This window comes from Varroa jacobsoni, unplaced genomic scaffold (genome assembly GCF_002532875.2).
Source record: "Varroa jacobsoni isolate VJ856 unplaced genomic scaffold, vjacob_1.0 contig00748, whole genome shotgun sequence".
In the NCBI taxonomy this organism is placed as follows: Eukaryota; Metazoa; Arthropoda; class Arachnida; order Mesostigmata; family Varroidae; genus Varroa; species Varroa jacobsoni.
In genome coordinates, this window is record NW_019214517.1 from 2,617 (window position 1) to 24,204 (window position 21,588).

The 21,588-nt window shown below is 38.6% G+C and overlaps 1 protein-coding gene and 1 long non-coding RNA gene across 4 annotated transcripts; one reads left to right on the forward strand and one right to left on the reverse strand.

Annotated features, from left to right (window-relative positions):
- Window positions 1-689: 689 nt before the first annotated feature.
- On the reverse strand, window positions 690-19,980 carry LOC147751984 (uncharacterized). The gene is made up of 2 exons (XR_015315362.1): window positions 19,824-19,980; window positions 690-865 (listed from the first exon to the last, which is right to left on the reverse strand). It is a non-coding gene; the product is annotated as an uncharacterized LOC147751984 (long non-coding RNA).
- LOC111271535 (uncharacterized) lies at window positions 12,666-18,773 on the forward strand. 3 transcript variants are annotated; one of them, XM_022852410.1, is made up of 7 exons: window positions 12,666-12,757; window positions 13,410-13,685; window positions 13,865-14,039; window positions 15,469-15,631; window positions 16,184-16,331; window positions 17,347-17,679; window positions 18,038-18,773. In XM_022852410.1, exons 2-7 carry the CDS (start codon window positions 13,460-13,462, stop codon window positions 18,220-18,222), a joined length of 1,230 nt encoding a protein of 409 aa, XP_022708145.1. In that variant the 5' UTR covers window positions 12,666-12,757; window positions 13,410-13,459; the 3' UTR covers window positions 18,223-18,773. The 3 variants fall into 3 exon arrangements, with proteins under 3 accessions (XP_022708145.1, XP_022708144.1, XP_022708146.1); XM_022852409.2 differs by lacking the exon at window positions 12,666-12,757 and adding an exon at window positions 12,773-13,000; XM_022852411.2 differs by lacking the exon at window positions 12,666-12,757 and adding an exon at window positions 12,773-13,000 and having other exon boundaries at window positions 17,359-17,679.
- Window positions 19,981-21,588: the final 1,608 nt, after the last annotated feature.

Here is a 21,588-nt window from a genome sequence, read left to right on the forward strand (position 1 = left end):
AAACTCTTTTTCTTTCGTTTCTCGGTTCCTCACTTGTTCATGTTTCTCGTGTGCATCGTTCCGGCTCGGGATGGGAGCCCCGCCCGAGCCTCGCCTGCCAGTGGCACTGCAGTACCGGCATTTATTTTTGTCATATTTTCTATGCCTTGTATTTTTATGCCCTAACCAGCTGGTGGGTCACATATATAGTGTTGGTCGATCAGGCGACAGGCGTTTTTTCTGTCGACCTGCCGCTAAGTGGGTTTCACGTTGTAGCCTCAGCAATGCCCCCTGAATGCTGTTGCAGGTGCAGAGTCTCATGCGGTCGCCATTCGGCACTGCAGCAGTATCAGTATTTAACCTAATTTAACCCTTAACCTAATTTAATCTAATCCTTAACCTAAAAAAAATAAATAAATAAATAAAAAATTAAAAAATTTAAAAAAGGAGCCTAAGCCCAAACATAATCTAACCAAACCTAATTTAATTGAAAATAATTTATTTCAACCCACTTTATGGAAGTTCCTTATTACATGGCATACAAAACGGCTAGTGGTGCGGCAACTCATGCAAACTTTTTTTTCTTTAAGTTTTCTTCTTTTTTGATTGCCTTTCCCAACAAGAGTTGATTGCTTTTATACGTTTAGTTTGGTTTATTTTTTATTTCTTATCTATGAAGACAATGATTTAGAATTTCACAGTTCAAAACGTTTTTATTATTTTTTTTTCGTTCAAAAAGTTTTTATTTTTCATACTATAGCAGCAATCATTGAGGATAGAGATTATAGAGATTTCTTCCGTCAATGATATAACCTTGAAAATGAAGACAACACGCAATCCGTAAGCAGGTGACCCCTCGCACGGATAGAAAGCTGAGTCTTCCGAGCTGAAAATAGTTACCTGTGCTCGTCTTAAATTTATAAACCGTCATTCTCTGTAATCTAGTATTTTTTTTCATTTATCAACCCATGTCATATTTAAAGCCTTATTATTCTTAAAAGCTGCAATTATTAGCCCTGTAAGATTAGGGTTCCACTATTTCTATAATACTTACATTACCTAATCTTTCTCTTTTATGTGGACTTTATTCCAAGGATCTTATGTTACAAATACTGTATATTTTTACTAGTTAATTGGACGGAACGTGACCCGAAGGCTTGCAGCAGTTGGCTCTGTAGTTGCCTCTTCCCGGCGACGTGCCACCGATTCAACTAATAACTTCGTCATATTCTCCTAAATGAGCTGCGAAAGTTCTTCGCATATCTCTATCTGGTACACTGGACGGTTCTACTTCTGACGACCTTAAATTTTCTTCTTTTCAAAAAATTCTTTGTACAAAACAAAGTGAGTAATGTTATATAGAACTGACAAATTTTAGTATGGAGCAGTGAGAATTTCTTCTAGGGAACTGTCCCAAAGAAGTCTTGCCGATGCACTTTGCGCCTGCATGAAGATGTCGCGGGAGATCTAGTTGTCTCCCGCTTTAGCACGTCGGACCTCGGGTACCTCCTTGTTCTGGCTCGACAAAAGTCCTGAACTTCCCATGACTATGTGTACAATGGAATTGTACAGTGTACAATTGACTATAACTTAATCTGTCCATATGCGGGCTCTTTATGCAAGGCTGTGACGCTAAAAGCGGCAAAAATATTATCTAGAAATTAACTAGAGCTAAAATTATTTTTAATAATTAGATATATGATCGACTAAGAGTTTTATGAAATTTATACGCTCAACTTCATACCGTAAACCTCTTTTGCATATGACTGTAACTATTCTGTGTTCGAGATCATCCGAGTATGTTATTATTATGGCAAAAACGACCGAATATAAGATACAACAGTTCCGATAACAATTATATAAACTTTTCTAAACTTATGGTGGGATGCTATCGAAAGAAGGAAGACACCTTTGAAGCTGTTTAATTTTTTGTGCTATAACATATACTTAGAAACCCAGTTCTTCTAGAACCTGAGCTTCATTTTGAGCCGCTTGTTGTGCTAGGCTCGACAAAATGCTTTGCTTTATACTAGCAACCCTTAACGTTTCAAAATACGGTAAAACGCCTCAATTCTACTAGCATAAAGAACGGCCGCCAGCGTTTAAACTTGGCAGATTTCGAGCGTGTTCTTCTATTTTATTGTACCAAAGCCACTGACAGTAAAAACGGTAATGAGGCCTGCAGTGCTGCAAACACCTGGAAGGCCTTTAGATTATCCATATTTTTGAGGGCGAGTTTTGACACAACCCATTAATATCCTGCTGTAAATTAAATTCAAAGGTGATATCAGCCCTATTTTCCACTAGATATTTATATTATTACGTGATGAATGCACATTTAAGACTTTAGCTGGAAAATCATATATGCAAAGATTATATTCGGTCCACCACCCTTGCAAAGACACGGATACAAAAATGTCCTTAAACTTAATTGTTAGCTTGTATCAAATACTCTGTACTGATAGTTAATTTTTAGTTGATTTATAAAGGCATGAACTTTTCAGATGATAAACGCGACTCCTCTGAGACTTAAAATCATTAATTAGCTTTTCTTATTTTATTGTATAAAGACGGCTTTGACCTTTTTAAAATTCATTCAAATATTTGCTTAGTGCACTGGTAGTCCGTCTAAGAACAAATCGTGTAGAAGCATATCTCAGATGATTTATAAATAAATGTAATGTAGACTTGATCAACTGAACTGGAAAACTTCAAGCTGCTGAGCTTATGTAAAAAAAAGTTCCCTTAACAGGCTCCCCTCAGCATGCTATAGTGGTATTGTCTTGCAAATGCAGTTTTAACTCAAAAACACCCCACAAACACAGTTGTTTCACGTAAAAAAAAAAAGATGCATTTTCAATATTCTGTAAAATTCGAGGCCAAAACGCGTCTACAACAGTTCGCTGTGATGGTGAGTGATGCTATGTCTAAAAAGATTGCTCAGAGGTGCTTTGGCAAGTTCGAAGACAGTATCCGGTGTTTGGAGAACGCCGCCGTTCAAGCCAACCGTGTGCCCTTGATAACGAATATTTGAGAGCGTTTGTCAAAAACAAAGTAATCAAGGCCGACAAATCTCAAGAATCGTCCGAAAAATGAGCTGTATTGGACGGCTGTCATTAGCCACTTCAAATACCTTGAGTTTATAGTGAAACTTGCAGCTTGAACACTTGATGTATTCTCTTGCGGTTTAGCAGTGCATCTCTCTATTCCACTATCAAATATTATGCGGTTATAGTAACTGATTTTGGCTCAGAATCATCCGTCATTGGTGATTAGAAATGGCGCCTGAATGTTAACATGAACCTGGAATCGAAATGGAGCGCTCCAGAAGAGACGCCAAGGCTCATATCTAGCCGATTAGATTCTTTTTCCAAAAAAGGATACGCTTTGCTTTTGAACGGAACTTTAGGATTTAATCCATTGAGAGTTGCTTCTTATGAATCAGACAGCAACCCGGTGCGTTCTTTGGCCCAGCTAGCCTCTAGCCAACTAGACTATTCAAGAGAAAAGAGCTGACAAATGAGGTTAAATCATCCTGCTCCCTAGCAGCTAGGTGCTGTACAGGACAAACATCGTCAAAGTCGCCCGTTTTGATTTCGAAAAAGAGCTTTGTTACACTATCGATGTTCTTCTTACCTTACTTTCTGGCGGATTTTCACTTTTTTCCGTTCACTGAGCAACATCTTCGTGGGCTTACCTTTGGCACGGATTAACAACTCAAAACATGGTTGGAGAGGTTCGAGTGAAGCCCGCAAGACGGCAAACACTATCTAGTGGAAAGATAGGACAAAATCGTAAACGGCGACGCAGAGTATATATATCATAGCAGCGTACACTGAGTAAAAGATGTTGTCTTTTCTCCTCAGTAAAGCGCCGCGATGGCATCTAAATGCTGAAGTATGTTATTCAGGTATGGCATGAATCTCGATCGGAGAATCTTGACTTCCTTGAACAGGCCCAAGTAAGGTCTTACACAGGCTTAAATATAGACGTAACGCAGAATAATAGTGGTGTAATCTATAGCAAACCAAATGAAGAATATAAATGTTATGCAGTTTAGAAAGATACTGAAAAATAAGGGTATCTTGAGTTGATGTATGAGCTGATTGCCATCAATACAGGATAGTGTTTGAAATAAAATTCAAATCTATTATCAATCATTATTATCAAACATTATCATCATCTCACGAAGCGACTGCTAACAGAGTAATATTGCATTCACCCTTCATTGCATAATAAAAAAAGATATTACTAAAAGATAAGGTTGAAACTAATATCCAAGTCGGGTATTGAAACCAATAAAAAAAATCCTACCAGCAGATTTCCGTACTAATTGAAAAAAACATTTTCATCATACATTTCAATAAAATTAGACTCTTCTAAATGATCTATGTTAGAAATAATAGTTCGACTAAGTCCTTGACTGCACCACCAAATAGATCTAGCCCAAAAAGGCTGAACATGAACTTCGAATCGAAATCGACACCATTTTTCAGGATCGACCTTTAAGGTGAACTTAAACGAACTTCAGCGTTACTGAACCTGCTTTGTTATTTTCAAGTATGGCAACTAGACTGAAAAAAGAACACATTTGCAAAAGAAATGGTAAAGGATGAATTATTTACAGATCAAATATGTATGTATTTCGATTCATATCATTGAACGGAATTGAATCAAGCTCAAACCAGTGTCAGCATCTAATAACGAAATATATCTTCAAATGCTTTGAAGGTTAGAGAGTAAAGGTATCGTGAACCATAATTTCGCAAAGGAAGAAATAACCTTCGCAGTAATCACTCGTGTAAATGACTAAAAATTCAGGGTTTTTAGATTGTGACGGAACCTTGCTCTACAACTTCTTTTAGGCAAAAAGTTCACTGAAGCTCCAGTGGAAATATGCAAAATTTGTCTTGAAATAATATCTAAATATAATGTATCTTAGATAATATTATCTAATAATATTATGTTCGTTCAACAATGAACAAAAAACGAATTAGAGTAATTATGAGTGTTGCAATTCCACCATTTTTCGCGTTTCCCGTTATGTGATCTTCTTCCCGTGATATGCGATTTTAAACGCTTCGAAAATATATAATGAACCGCATTGCTGGTTTGAAAAGTTGGCCGGGAGAAGAAATCAGTTTCGGCTCGTTATGATCAGTAAGTGCCGTACACTCTTCATAAGTGTTCTTCAATTAAATAAAGAGAATTTCACTGTAAACATTCAAATACTTTGTACTTGGACGACTTTTCTTCGACACAGAAGTCATGTTCAATGGCTTATTGTTAGAAATTTACGTTGTAGCTTGCATCTGTCAAACGTGCAGTCCATTGAGCATTTTCTATAGCGTCTTTCCAAGTAAGCCATTTCTAAAAATTAGTATCTAATACCTCATGAGGCTACGGAAGAGAACACCAACAAGTTTTCTTATACTAATACAAATTAAAAACACATTCTGCATTTTGATTTGGTGGCTAATGAGGTAAACGTCAGTCCTAAAAGGCATAGTTCTAGTAGGACAATAACTTAAATAATTTCCCACAAAAATCTAAATGTCATAAAAAGAGAAAAAAATCGGTTATCGATATATCTGCTATAAGTAAACATCTAAATCTTTTTTGTGGCAGTCGTCCTTGAACGCTCGAGCAATGCTGCAATAAAAGTGGTTCTAAATTGAGAATATCCTCATTCCGCAAATCTTTAATGTTTAATAAAATTACATGATACGCACAAATGACGTGTAAGTATAGTGGCTTCTTTTACTGGAGGCATCCCTTTCACCTTGCCAGGTTTTCAACGATCCGAATCTCAGGTCATGGCCTGCCAACTAGACTAGGTTGCGTGCTAGGAAATTCTGTTGGCACCCACACCCTTGCTTAGCTTAGCCCACTCCCTTTCACCCACTTGACGAGAGATGCACATCAACAGACTTGCACACAGATTTTCCACTGTGAAAATTTTCCTTGAAAGAGACCCTGTTCACAAAACTGAGTTAGTGACGAACAGATCTTTAGTGGATTCGCCAATCTTACTTCAAGCGTTACGTACGCAGCTATTAGGTGACACATACGTTCCCACAGTATGCGTATGAAGACTATAAAGTAACATTCTTATTACTTACTAAAATGATTGTACGAGACTATACGATTTTAATAACTTAATATACTATGGAAATATGAATGAATATGAAGTATTTACTAGCGTCTATGGGTTAGTATTTTTTTGCGGTATAACAGACACTTTCCCTCTGACTCGTGTGGTGTGTTCTACTGATGTGGACTGCGCGAACGGAGCGAGATCAACTGTTTCCTCGTACTATGTTCAAGTCACCAGTTTTTAATCTTACGAAGAACATTTAATTACACAATGCGTAACATCGGTTTTGCGATCGCCGTAGCAATTACCGAAGCAATTTATTGCCTTGTGATGGCCAGGTTCTCCGCTGTCGAAAAGGTTTTTTCTTCCTAATGTGTTCCAAATTCTGGAAAAAATCATTGGGTTTAGTTTTAAGAATTGATGTACCACTTCGCTAGATACGACTTCGGCGTCTCCAAGCTAGCACCACGCTTAATCAGCTGTTAAGGACAGAGCTTGTCTGAAAATGCTATCGTTAAGAGAACGCGCAACCGGTGCCGTATATAAAAAACCAAACTTAAAAAATATGCTGGTTAGCGCAATTTGTTCGACATGTTCGATAAGGAAATTAGCTTGCGCCATATTTTTAGATATTCTTCAACCTGCTATAAACTGATGAAAAAGAAACGCAGCTTCGGAATTTGAATGCTACAGAGTCCAGTGACTGTCTTAACACGCTGTAATAATAACAACTGTCACTGTTGTTCTGGCACTCCCACGATGCCAAAATCGAAAAAGGTAAAAACCTAAAATGCCGCAAATTTGAGCTTCATAACCTGACATATCTTTTTGAATAACGTATATCTGACTTGCAACGGTACGACGTACTTGTAATAGATACATGTAGCAATTCTATCTATATTATTGAATTATTTGTGGCTAGCACGCGATCGACAGACTTATTTGACATATATATCAATGTATATATATACATTTAATAACACTTGAGCGTTATAATATCCTGCCTTCCTAATTAACCAAATCTCCTGCAAAAAAATGGAAACGTTTTCATCACGTAATGCTAACAAGAAATTTAGAGGCTACATGGCTGATGTTAGTTCATTTCACCGACCTAAGACGGATATTGTATCTACGCAGTGTTTATGCTAAAAAACGTAATCAGATATTGATTCGAAAGCATAAATTAAATTCGTATAACGCGTATCGTATGCGATAAAGTGTGCCCTTATAAACGAGGATCAATTGGAGGAGTTGTCTGGACTAATAAGTTCTCACTCACTGACATGATGCTATAAATTAACTCATGCTTCCTCCGAGGTCACGTAGCGCTTCACAGGGATAACAATGTACCGATTTGCCTATTAGACGTGAAATGAACTAGGGAAAAAGAAGAAGGTAACACTATAATGTAGAACTAAGTCTAGCGCAGATGGAAAAAAATGCTTCGCGTTCGCTAGAGATAGTATGCGCAACTATTATCAGCAAGAAATCAGGTCGGAGTATACTGCCGCCATAGACAAGATATCGGACGGTCTGTGCCGTCTATCAAAAAACGGCTAGACACAAAAGATAGAAAAAAAGGCAACATTCGTATCAGTGCCAAATATATTCAGGCGTATGCAATGCGCATACTCGGGATCGACAGGTCAACAGGTGCTATCCTGCTGTCGTTGTCCACGATTGCTGAGAAGCTGAGAACTTCATCTGATTTATATCATAGGACTCGTAGTTTGAAGCTTTTTGGCTTTTTTTCTGTGTTCGGCCGGGGGGGCAAACGCAACGTTAGCGTACACTTATATAACATGTTCTGAGCAAGGAACATAACTAAGAACGTATATATTTGGCCGGACTGCCGTTGTCTATGTTTGAAGACTCTCAAAAAGCTCTTCTGGTTCAGCACTAAAACCCAGAAAGGCTTCTTGAGAGTATTCAAGTGGAAAACAGTCTATCCTTAGGATACAAAAAATAATCTCTTATCTCATATTTGAGAATAGAAGCGCAATGCCAACTATATGAACATTTTAGCTGGTGAGAAGCTACGGAAGGTTGGTCATAGGCGTATTTTTTTAACATGACAGTTCTTCGACGCATCGCCGCTTAAGTAAAAAAAGTAAGTAAAAAATAAAAAGGGAAAAAAGATCGCTTTTCTCGACTAGCTGATATGTCTGTATATAGTGAATATTATGAAAATTCATAAGAAATCGCCATAAGACATGTTCATATAGAGCAATTCATTACTAGAGAGCTAAAAATGGCCATTATGACTAATATGGAATGCCATGAAATAGTGTTGAATTTCCGTCGAGCTTTTAGACGGCCAAGTGCGCAAATCATTTAGATAGCTTCGCTTTTCCACAGAATATCTTTTTTAGCGACACTGATAGAGGCTATATTTTTCGCAAAAAAAAACTGTATATCTTGTTTTTTGTTTATTTACACTCAATTTTTTCTACTCCTCATCGTTGGGCTCTTGGTCTTCCATCAGACCCCTCCAGAATACTTATGTAAAAATAAGTTTTCCTATAATACAGGTTCCAACATAGAAAACAGAAACCGATTTCTGTGCGCGTACCTATTCTTCTTTAGCTTAATTCAGGAAGATTAATTTGCACTAGCAATGGGAAGCGACATTTGTCAATGTCCTCCCAGGAATAGCCTGCATGAGTAAATTTAATCTACGGCTCCCGATAATTCGGTACCGTTTTCACTAGTAACTTTACAAAAACGCTGCGCCAGGTCGTCGATCGTCTTCGACGCTGTTTGATACACTCTGGATTTCATATTTGCCCACACAGAAAAAAAAAATAGTGAGAACTAAATTACACGACCAACGAGAAGACTCGATGGGGCTGCCGCGTACTGAAATCAGCCGCCACAAGAACATGTTTACAAGCAGATTGTTACCGTTTCCCCCGCGACATGGTGAACTTCCTCATTTTCATGAGGCAGATTGCTTGCATCGAATGTCGTTGTATTGATTGCACCAGAAGGTTTGCAACACCTTACGATAGCGCTCGCCACTAACTGTTTCTGCCGTTCCACAGTTATACTCAAAGAAAAAAAGCCCAGTGAGCCCAAAACGTACTGCACAATGACCTCTTGTGAGTAAGATCATTTTGGAATTTGTTAGTCAAAAAAAATGCGCCAATTTTGTTGATTCACATGCTGATGTAGCTGCAAATCAGTTTCATAAGTAAAAATGATGCTATCAAAGATAGCACGCTCCTTATTACCTTTGACTTTTAAATACTGAATTCATTTCACCCTGTAAAGGTGAAGACGCAACTCCTGCTTGAAGATGCGTTCTAGATGGCTCTTCCACTAGCCAAGTTGTTGAAGAAGATGTCGCACTGAGGCTGTTGGATTGTACTGTAGTAATGCTGTGAATTATTCGCCTTTCTCGTGAACTACCTGGTATCAATTCGTGAAAGAAAAAAGGCAGCTATAATTTAAGGCACCCTGGCTAAACTTCGACATGTCCGACTGAAATATGGTTAAGCACACTTGATAGTGTTTTCGGCAAGCAGAATTTGAATGTACATTTGGAAAGGACGTAAAAAAACAACAACTCAAAGGATTTATCTCTCTAGGATGATAGGACAATTAGCGTCAAAAATACGAAATTCTTGCATAGAAAGTGTTCCTAAAGAAAATTGCTCTGTAACAAGGCGTTATGTGCCACAAAACAACTAAAGTAGATCGACAAAATAGAGTAGTTGAATAAATGTGCTAGACAAATATTTTCAAACACACGAGGTATATTTCATCTATGAAATATCTAGAAAATACTGAAACAAGAAGTTCCCATGGCTTTTCTATCATTTTTTCCCCGTTTACTACTTTGACAGAGATACCTTTCTTCGAATCCAAGTTAGATTTAATGCTTTATAATAATAATAATTTGGACTAACCGTATAATAAGCAAGTAATCGTAGTCCAGAAATCCATTCTGTATACTGTCAAGAAAAACTTTTATATTAAAAAAAGATCTCATCCTGGTGCACTGATAGGGATTTTAAATTGAACATGAACTATGTATAATCATTTTGTTGTAATTTTTCTAGAATACAATTCTAGACACTTGGACCTATCGCTTAGGGATGTTCTCAGTCTCAGACGCTTTTAAGAAGCACCAAGAGAAGCATGCATTTCAATTGGATCAATGGATTAAGTTGTGCTCAGACAAGATTTTGGTTTTACTTGATTAATACTAATTTGGAACTGGCAGAACCACTATACATAATATTCAACGAACATCTACGTAAGGACTTTATCCGTTATTGTGCGCAAGCTATCCCTACAAGCAGGTCTTCATAAGGTTGGTTTAAAACGCTTTGCGCATAGTTCAGCGACCTAAATCTTCCTCAAATAGCCTTATCATATTGCGCAGAAGTGACACTAGTTTTTTTAGAACGAACGTAAAAAGCAACCACGAAATTCGCACAAAGACGCACAAAGTGTAATTTTAGGAAAAATCACGACAACCAGTTGGGCAAACAAAGCGCAGCTACTTTCTGCTCATAGCGTAGGTCGGACAGGCAAAACGCGTTTATACGTCACAATATGCGTACAATTATACCGCAAACACCACTCTTTTTTGACCGCCGCCTACGCAGATTGCCTGCCCGTCGGTCTCACAGTTAGGTTGCCACTCGTACTATAATATATATATATATATATATATATATATATTATAGTACGTTAATATGGACACACGTGAATACTTTGTAAAAACTAAACACTATGTCGTTAGATTACTATACATCAGTCTATGTTTATCATATACACAACACATAGAAACAACGCTATACCACATTGTGATATATACATAATATGTTTCCCGTATATAAATATACATTTGTGTTTTAGTTATGTGTGCAATATATCTATGTAAATACCAAGTGTTACCCAGATGGGTTGATTAACTCTACCAAAGATGTGGGCGTATATAATCGAATTAGCTAGAGGTCGGTCGCCATATATTTCAGTAGTAGTCAATTTTCAACAAAAAATAGTTTAAGCTTTCGAGCATTTTGCTTTCTAGCGATATGTTTGATAAATTTTTGTTACTAACTGTTGAACTGTTTCTATGACATAAGGTCGCCACAAAGGTTTTGTGAAGCTGTATGTAGGGTTCTGTTTTCTCAAGATAAAACAAAGAAATAGTGTCTCTTACGTACTATCGTTGCAGACTAAATAACGCTGGTGATAAGCATTATGTTAACTATTTATGTCCGTAACGAATGTCATGTGTTATCTGCGAGCCACAAAACTGTGTTACATGTACCTGTAGCGACATTATATGTTGCTCACCTCTGATATAAACTGATTTATATACGTATATATGTATAGACTTATAAAGTCGTCACCGTGCTAGAGATGTCAGGCTTTAGCCTTTCTGCAATCCCTTCAGACATCTTAACGCATCCAACGAATTGCATCTGAAGACCAAGGCAGCGTAAAGTGGTAAACCCAAGTCTAATCGGGCCGTAATGAAATCGGTGTTTAAGATAAATGTCATTGAGACCTAAGCACATATGACTCCAACCTTAAACGTCTGACAGCTACCAGCGACGTGTATCGCCGTTGGTTGAAACCCCAGGCGCTGATCGGTTGCCGCTCGCATTGGAGCACATGCCGTCGCAAGGCGGAGCCACTTTAGCGCCAAGCTACCCAGCAAGCTCCCCGGTGAAGCGATCTCAAATTTTCAACACTTTTTTGTTGAGGGTGTTGCATGTTGCCTATCATTCATGTGAGCTGCTTGCGACTTGCAAGGCAGAAAAACTTAATAGCATCTTAATTAAACACGGCCATCGGCATCATGTAGAATTCAACTAACCTAATTAAAATTTCATTACATATAGTTGAAACTATTTCTACGTAACAAAAACACGTTTCTTGCCACTACAGCTGTAGGGTGGTCGTGCCACTTTCCTGTAGTTAGTTTTCTGGCTTAGAACAGTCATTTTATAATTGATATATAAATTCACTTACAAGTCGTTTCTAACACTATATTGCCGGAAGATACCAACTAACGAAATTACCACTAGTTTTGTTTAGATATGATCATACTCGTGATTGGCTGAGATCGATAAGCTTGACTCTTGTGCTATATATATATATATATATATATATATATATATATCATGCCAGATAGAACATTTGGCAAGAAATATCTAAACTAGGTATATTCTAGCGAAAATGATTTAGCGTCAAATTGTTCGCCTCACCCTATGAACAAACAAATTTCTTAGTAGTACAGCAAGTAGCCTTGTTTATCGTGTCGCCACTGCCGGGGCGAAAAAGAGGCATTGATCGAGGGGTGCACCGTGATAACCAAAAGCGACACAAACTGAAGCGAACCACCGACAGCAGTAGCAAACAACAGGCCAACGGAGTCCGGCTCGAAAAGAGCGCGCTACCTGGTTCTTGGGTTCGAAGCCGCCTCCCGCCGATTGTTCAGCGCCATTTCAGTTCTGCACAGAGAGCTCTCGCTCAGCAAGGGAACCAAGCACAGCTGCTCTTTCGAGCGCCATCCATTGTACACTTCTTCTAGAGAGCGATGTCACAGAACGTTGGAGCATCAGTACCGACAACGGCAACCCCCAGACCAGTCGATTTGCCGCTGCAACTAGGCTTGTGGAGAGAAGGTCGGCGGTCGCCAGATCTTAGAGCAATCAGGTTGGTACTCCGCAGTCGCTGCCAGGAGGTGAACGGCGTTAAAGCCCCGACTCAAATTCTTGATTCCACAGATCTTGACACAGATTTTTGGCAAATTTGCCGGTGGTTCCGGTGAAACCCGGATCGGCCGCACGTAGCAGTGTAGTTTTGCCTTATCTATTGTGCAATAATTCAAAATTTCAGTGCGCGCGAAAGTTTTGGTACTGAAAAAGGCATTATTTTTGGCAGAACCATTCACTTAAGGTAGGTTATTCGTCCGCCATTTTAACTTTATGCCTTTTCAGATTTGTCGCGTTGCTAAGGCACGATGTTAGAGTTTCATGGGATACTTGAACAAGTTGTTACTGCAGCGAGGTTACTCTAGATACTTAGAAGTGACCGCCAGAGAAGGCTCGTTTTATTCTGAAGCTGCGTCGCACCATGGCTAGATTGCTGGTACCATTTTTGAAGCACTTTTAGCGATTTCATTTCGGCATCAGCTAAGAGTCACTCCAATCCTTCTCAAGCTGTTTGCGCAACAGCTAATTATTAGTTCGACTATTGGCCCAGCTAAACCTAACCTCGTGTAGATTTCCCTATGCTTGGACGCAAAGCGATAGCCGTTGAGTTACCGTTCACCGTCATTGACTACGTCCGCCATAATAAATTTCAGATAACAGGTGCACAAAGTGCAAAGTGATCTCCATCGCCAATCTGAGACCTATGGCTGAAGACTATTCAGTGCGCTCGCCACCTCCAAGCCAGCCTTTTCAAAGCATGGACAAGGTGAAAATCGTTAACCGTGCTCAACATGAAACGATCATGAAACTCATTGAAGCGGTCAGGAAGTTCCCCGTATTGTACAACTCGAAACGTACCGACTACCGAGACGTTGATCTCAAAAGGCACTATTGGCATCAGGTGCAGGCAGAGACTAAGATTGCGACTGGTGAGTATCTTGCTTCAGCCGTGGTATATTCAATAGTTGGGTGATTAAAAGGTTCGTTTAGAAACGCATAGTGTTCGAAAATCGTTAGTACAAACATGAATACCTAAATTACAATTCTTTAAGTCGTCCTTGAGTGCTAAATTACAGACACTTGTATCCCTTCCATTTGCTGTCGATAGTTGAGGAATGCCAGAAGCTATGGAAAACCCTTCGCGATCGTTTTATCCGCGAGACACGTGTTTTAGAAAACAACGAGAAGCTTACTGGGTCTTCGGAAACTGCAGCAGCCGCAGCAGTAAGATGGCCATACTACGAGGCGCTAATGTTTTACCGAAACTGTGGACGTTCACCAAGGTTGTACCATATTGATATAACTGTAAAAAAAAACGTACGCATTTTTTGAGCATTGTCTTCTGCAACTAACTTGGATAAGTGTATTAATATATTTAGCATGGTCGAAGCGCATTCAAGCTCTTTGATTATTAACATAGATACAAATTGCATAGGCCAAGTGCTTATTCCATTTGGGCTATTTATTGAGGATTGCGAATCTCTTACTACAATGATTGGTCCCGTGATTTGTATTGCAACTGCAGAAAGCATGGACTAATCATTGAGATTGTAATAATCCCGAATTTCGTGTGTTCTATAATGGGGATACTATGAATAATGCGGTGGCAGCCAGTACGCAAGAAATTGTTACATCCTATACCAGAGATTTGTATTCGAAACCATAATGGTATGGCTATTCTCCCTTGCCTACTTCTCCACCTAGCCAGACAATTTGGTTCGACCATTGATCTCTAGGATCAAGTCTCTGTGGTCACTGGATATACTTTTCCCACACGTGGAAGCAAGTAAGGAAGCTTGATTGCTGAAAGCGGCCATTGCTTTAGCAAAGCATCACACCAATCCTTTTTAACTGCAGACAGCTACAGTTGTGTCGCTTCTCGCAACTTTTCAAGTATAGATTTCAATTACATTCACTTCATAATAAACGTACATACTCAGCTCGGCAGCGTTGCCTTTGAGCGATTTTTCAATTTTTACACATGAAGATTAGCTTTCGCAGACAAATATTTTCCGTCGTAGAGTTATCTAGTTAAGTCGAACCACTAAGAATAGTCACACTTTTCAAAGTGTATTTATTTTATAGGCAGAAGAAAAAGTAAATTTACTACTGGACAAGGCGCAAGTCTATATTTAGCAGCAAAATGTGTCCCGGGTTTGAAGAATAGAGAGCTGAAACTGATCCAAGGTTGTTAGCCTGTTTTTGCCCCATACTATATATATGCACACAAATCTACTTGCATATATGCAATATGAAATGACTGTGATTACATAAACAGTTATGTAATTAAAAACATGTGAAGCTAGATTTTAGAAAAAAACTGAAAAATATCTCTGTTGTTATGTTACTTACTACACACTGCATACGCAATGTATTCTTTGAAAATGGATGTTTACAAGTAACAAAACAAAAATTAAAGTTCAATTCTATAAAATAAAACATTTTTTTAGTAACTACATCACGAATAGGTTATACTTCGTATCTCAGGTCTTTCGGGACAAAATGGTAGTACCCGTCACCTGAATACGGTTTCAAAACCAGCAGCTTTAGATTAGAACGGTTTTTAGAGCCCTTTGTAAATATCCCTTGCCTTAACTCACTCGTATTTTTGTTATCAGAAGTCCAGTGACTACTAGGTGGCTGAATCCAAATACGGCAGGCGCTTTTATGTATATGAACTGACTTATTCTAACATAGGACCTATTTCTACAGAACATATTTGAGCTCCTCGTCCACTTCAAGCAGCTCGACAACTTCACGTCGGGTTTCACTGCCACCTCCGGCAGTGCTCAACTCATCTGGCGAAGACAATAATACTTCCTCATCACTTAATTCCACTCAGTCTAATGAGGAACATCACTTCCCCTCTCATCAGGTATGCATACAGTTATCCAGTTTAAGTATAATAAAATTTCGTCACACCGGTGTGTGTCATGCGCATTCTCAATCCATTCGACATTAGGGTCCTTTTTTGACGTGTTTTGATATCGCGCTTTGTTTGAATATTATCATTATATCAAAAAGAAAGTATCTGCAAAAGCTATTTTGATTTATGAGGTATTTAGAAATGAAGCTAACAGCTTATTACGCCGATCATATCACCAGAATATGGAAAAACAAGAGCATCAAGGAAAAGCCTGATCAATGTTGACAGCAAATATCTGGACTAGCTTCTGAGTTGTACCAACAGACATTTATATCATCATCTAGATCAGTTTTAAGAATACTCTGCGCTAGTTCACTCTGAGCGGATAATATCGTCGTATTTCAACAATAATGAATAGAAATCAGATATTTTGTCCTAGAGAAAATTAGGCACAATGAAAGTAGACCAAGCTGTTTGTTTAAGACGGTTACGACAAAGAGGTAACTTTCATGGAGAGCTACGACCTTACGACTACTACTATACATATACGACTTTTTTCAGGCTTTCATTGAGGCAGTTTTTCGGCAGGCCCAGACACGCCTTGAAACCCCCAGCCCGTCGTCCTCACAAGAGTCGATACCTTTGGCCCTTGCAAGAGATCTTTCTTCACCAAACCTCTCACATCACTATGGTCCACCGAGTCCACAGGGTATGGCATATATTTTAGACATTGTTGACGCAGTAATATAATAAGATACGCCATCTGATTTCTACGTTTTTATTTGCATTTTCACTTGCTCCACTTACAAAGCATTTATAGCATCTTATTGAACCACATAGATTCATTTGAGGTCGCTATATGATGCACATTTCAGAATTTTTTTTTTGTTAATATTTTTGGAATGGTATTTCCAAGCGAGTTATACCTGAACAGTGAACCTGAAATTCTAGTGCAGTAAAAGTATACCTTAAATGTACTATGTTACGGGTACAAGTAGAATAATATTCGAGCTGATGAAGCTGAATATTATAGAAATATCTTTAAGCATCAAATAGATACCTATTTTGGAAATGCACGTTTGACCAGCGCACGCTATGACTTTCTCGACATATTGCTAAACATGGATAATGTAATCATGCCAAAATGTATGCATGTAACGTACAGATTGCGTGTTAAAGGAGTTTTAACTTTAAGAGGTGTCAGCCCTTCTCGCTAAACCTGTCAACCAATTGATCTTCTTTAAATAACTGGCAGTGCTTCTGCAGCTTTTTGTAATCTTTCCAAGTTGATATTCTTACACTAAGCAACAGTGCATATAGCAGAATACACAATGTTCGAAATTTTCTCTACAAGATTAAGGGAAATCTGTGTTATCATCTAAGAGGTCTCCACAGCTTTCCAACGAATCTTAAATATTAATTCAAGGGGCTGGTTCCTAGAAGTGTGTCAATATTCGGATTCGAACTTAGATTATCAAGTATTTCTAATTTTGATAAGCCAACGCATTGACACTGCACGATGACGGGAACGTTGCGCCTAGTCAATGGTCATCGATTGACATTCTAGACATCGGTGCTAAGGTGTTAGGTTTTGTATGTTAGGTTTTCAGCTTTCGTATAGGTATTAAAAGAAATTTAAAATTAACTGAAAAGAACTATCGACGTTTCTTCAAACCATCCTACGCAATTCATCAATTAGAACTTTTTTGCCGTTTTCTGACTAGTGGCTGTTGCAGTGGTACGACCGATTAGTCCCGGCGCACTGGTAAACGCTACGAGCTCTATGGCTTTAGTTTCGTGTGAAAGTAGTACGCAGTCAATTCATGAAGAAAGTGGCAAATCATTGTTGAACGACAGCAATAGGTCTGACAAATTCGCTGCTCGGTCGATGGAAAGAGATGAGAGCGAGACAAAACCTGCCACCATCACAGCGAGGACGCCAGATGATGTACGTGATCGGGGTCGCAGTGTCAGTAAGGCTTTTGAGTGCAATGATACAGGTATCGATGGTCAAGCTTTGAACCTAAGCGTTCACGGCCTCAATCGATCAGTAAGAGGTAAGTGACATCGCAGAATACAAGAGTGCGGAATCGACAGTATTTGCAATAATAATGCCTACTTCTAAAGTTTAGGATACGGAAAGCTTCATGCCCCTCTTTAGCGCGAAAATTAGCAATTGCTTTGGACATGTTGATTCTCCATATTCTTACTTTTAAGGATCCGTTAAAAAAAATAGTAGTTCGCTTATTCGACAGGGCTATTAGAATCGAGTGTCAACAAAAGCTATCCTGTTATCAGGCTGTAATAGTTTGGCAAAGAAAGGGACCTAATTTAATTAACTTTAGCGTAGTACCACTAGTAACAAAAGCACACGTAACGCCAACGGCTCTAAGCTTTCTGACTATTACATTTCAGAATTTGCTGACGAGGAACCTGAACCTAAAAAGCAGAAAACTTCTGATGAAGATGAGTTATTTGCTTTATCATTGGTTCCCTCATTAAAACGTCTCGGGGCGAAAGTAAAATCGCTTACGAAAATTAAAATACTTCAACAGCTTGTTATGGCTGAGTTCGGAGCCGAAGAGGAATGCCAAGAATAAATTAATCTTTCTAAAACGAGTAATTCAGCTGGGTATCACTTGGTTAGACTTCAGTTTAGTTTATCTCACTGGATTTCGCATAAAAGTATTTTGTGTAAAATTGCCGCTAAATAATCCCTTAGCAGAACGTTCTGTTTCTATGATGAGGAGATTAAGAATACACTTTAATCATTTTTGTTGAAGCCTTTATTGGAAAGCAAATTGACTAACCTTTTAAGAGATTATACCAGTTCCAAAAATTCTTAGTTGATAACCAGCAAGCTCTTCTTTGTTTCTCAAGGTGAACGCTAAATTATTAAGTTTGTCACACACACGTATATATACAACATACACTGTGAATGGAATATACATATGACTTACAGTTGTATAATAAGTCCTACATACGCCAAATAGTAGTTTGTTATATAGTAAATAAATATATGATCTTAAAGTGTGCCCTCGTTTGAATAAAGATTGGGCTGTATTTTGAAAAGTGAGTAAATGTTGCTACAGGGCTTATATTTTCCGTTTCGTAAGATGCAATAAAAGTCGACAAAAATTGACTATGCCTATTTAGTGTTATAATTATTATGTGCGAAATTTTTATCAAAATAAATTAGCTCAGTATCGCACTGTTTTAAGTAGGTACCGGAAAGAGCTTTAGTGTTCTACCCGAAATTCTTTAGAACCATTTGTCTCAAGGAGTTTGTAGCATGTAAAGTTACTTATTTGACAGAGAAATTTATTGCCGGTTGCTTCAACATCCCAATAATGAAGGTAAAGAAGGGCCGCTGACAGATCAGTATCGATTAAACGATATCCGTAAGATAAACAGTAAAAAACAAATTTACGGTAAGTAGAAATAAAAGTAGTGCAAAAAATTGTAGATTGAGTGATTCAAGGACTACTTTTGAACTACTGTTTTTTTGCAAGATTTTTTTCGATAACTCCTTAGGTCACACACACCTGACTCCAGGACACAGGATAACACCTGACTCTATTTTCTAGGGAAAACTACTCTATACAGGGTGACTGCTAACCTGATCCTTCCCGCTTATATTAAGAATGGTCAGGTTTGCAAGAAGGTACTGTAAGTTTATCTCCGTAAGCTCAAAACGCATATAGATTCTGACGAAACTTATCGCATCAATGAACTGAATGATATACAAGGAAAGAGAAAATCAAAATAACCCCATCCAAACCTCCCACTGATGATACCATAATACCGATAAAAAAGTTGAAAAGCTCTGTGTCGTCTGTTACCTAGCCCTGGCTAACTCATATCTCCACTATACTTGACGCCCGTTGCCTCTTAACTATTATATAGTATTTTTAGGGCAATAGCCATTCTTATTAAGAACCCACTTTCTCCTCTTTTTATAATTTTTATTCTAATTTTTGGCAACTATCCGCTTTAGTTGAGCGATAGTATCTTCCTGACTGGTCTTCTTTTGCACTGAAATTCCGCTTGGCAAACCATATCCTTAGGCTACCACTAATGTACCAATCGTGGTTTATGAATCTATTTGTGCCTCATATTCTCTACTGCAAAGTACTGTCAGAGCGAGCCATAGATGCGAAATAACACAATTCAGAGGTTCGAAAAACGATTGTCTGCTTACCTTTTTCTGTAGCGCACTCCCTGCTCTTTCCGGTATCTCCTAGTTTCATGAACTATGCCTCTGCCTCTTAGCTTATCAGGTAGTCCACCCCAAGTGTTACTGCGTTAACTCGCGGACACTTAATCTATCCTTTACGTTCTCGTACGTTATTCACTCTCCTGATTTTCGTTGCCGATTGCTGCGCCAAAGCCAAAATTACGAACTACCTATAACCTAAAACCTTCCTTTTAAGTTAAAAAAAAATCACGTTCTCCCGCACAGTCAAAAGCTTTGTTGGCAATAATCCTACTTACGGGTTTTTGAATAATCTGTCTCACTCTCAACCTGTAAGTTGTATTGTCTAACATTAAATAGCCTATTTAAATAAATTCATCCGTCTCACTTTGCGCTTACAGTGTCACTGTTGTTCACATTAATGCTATTATTATTATTACTTCTCAGTTTATATTTTTTAAAAATCTTCTAATTCTATTAGTAATAGATAGCTACTGAATATGTTAAATAGGAACGCAGACTCCGCTTGCTCTACTAGACACATTAAAGGAGTAAATTGCAGACGAATTGTAAAACGCAGCAACTTCTCGTTAGCAGTTGCCTCTTTCAAGTCAGAAACATTGAAAAGGGTCATTATTCTATGTATGCTAATATGCTAATGTTTAACTTTCAATTCCGTGGAGTGATAACCCACCCCAAAAACAGATCAGGTTAGTTGAAAATTATCAAACCTAAAAGTCATGCACTGCCTTTTGTGGTTTAGTCGTCCACTCTATGGATTCACATATGTTAGTCTATATAAATCTCGATAACAAGACAAGAAGGACATCTATTGAAAGAACCCGCTCGGAGAAGCATGTTTTTTAGTCTATAATTAGCGACAGGTTAATGGATGTTGGTTCTGGAAAGAGTAAATCATAACTGAAAAAGTATAGCTGTGTAATGCTTATTGAGGTATATTTGTCGGTTGAGGTGAATCTCGTTGGACGCGGCTGGACAGTTCTACGATTTTACGAAGTACAGCGGCATAAAGGGGGGATAAAGCATCTCAAGAAAATCCTCTTTACGGAACACGCTCACTGTTCTCAGGCCTTAAGAGCCTTGTGCCCTTTCGTGGCGCTGTACTCGAGCGGCCCCTTGAAAAAAGCGGTTCGTATAAGATATGAGCCATCCGTCTCTCTGTAATGGTTCATCCAGCTCTATACCACATTTATTCTCATTCAGTTTGTTCTAGCTGAAACGTGATCGGCGTCCTACATGCAGCTGTTTGAGGTAATAGCATTCGTGTTCGAAGTTCTGTGAAATTCACCTGTTAACTATGCTTCTTCCAACCACCACTTTTATTGCCCTTGTCCTATCGGTGTCTACGGCGCTGCCCCTTGGCTGTCAAAAGTACTACTGCCTTTCGGCTGCGCCTTGCGGGGTTCCACTGCCTGACTGTGCAGTTGGTCGTCACCCGGCGAGTTTCAAGTGGCTTCGGCCGCATATAGACGGCAAACACGTAATAGGCATGGCACCCCCTGTGTATGCGGGATCAGATTACGTGCTCGATTATGGGCATCAATGTGTGCTAGTTATTCGCGTGCAAAGGCCCGACGAAGATGTACCCTTAGAAGCCTGTATTGCTGCCAATAACGTTAGCGACGACTTTTTCAATAATAGAAACTGCTAACATGAACTTGATCGCTCAAACGATTATAAATCGATGTATCAACTACACAGTCTTAGCGTAGTCCAGTGTGCTGCCTATGCAAGGTGGAATACAGCTGAA

Coding starts and splice junctions, on each gene's coding strand:
- LOC111271535 (XM_022852410.1), top strand. CDS start 13,460: ATGGCTGAAGACTATTCAGTGCGCTCGCCACCTCCAAGCCAGCCTTTT. Junction 14,040..15,468: donor AACTGTGGACGTTCACCAAG/GTTGTACCATAT, acceptor CTATTTCTACAG/AACATATTTGAGCTCCTCGT. Junction 15,632..16,183: donor ATCACTTCCCCTCTCATCAG/GTATGCATACAG, acceptor GACTTTTTTCAG/GCTTTCATTGAGGCAGTTTT.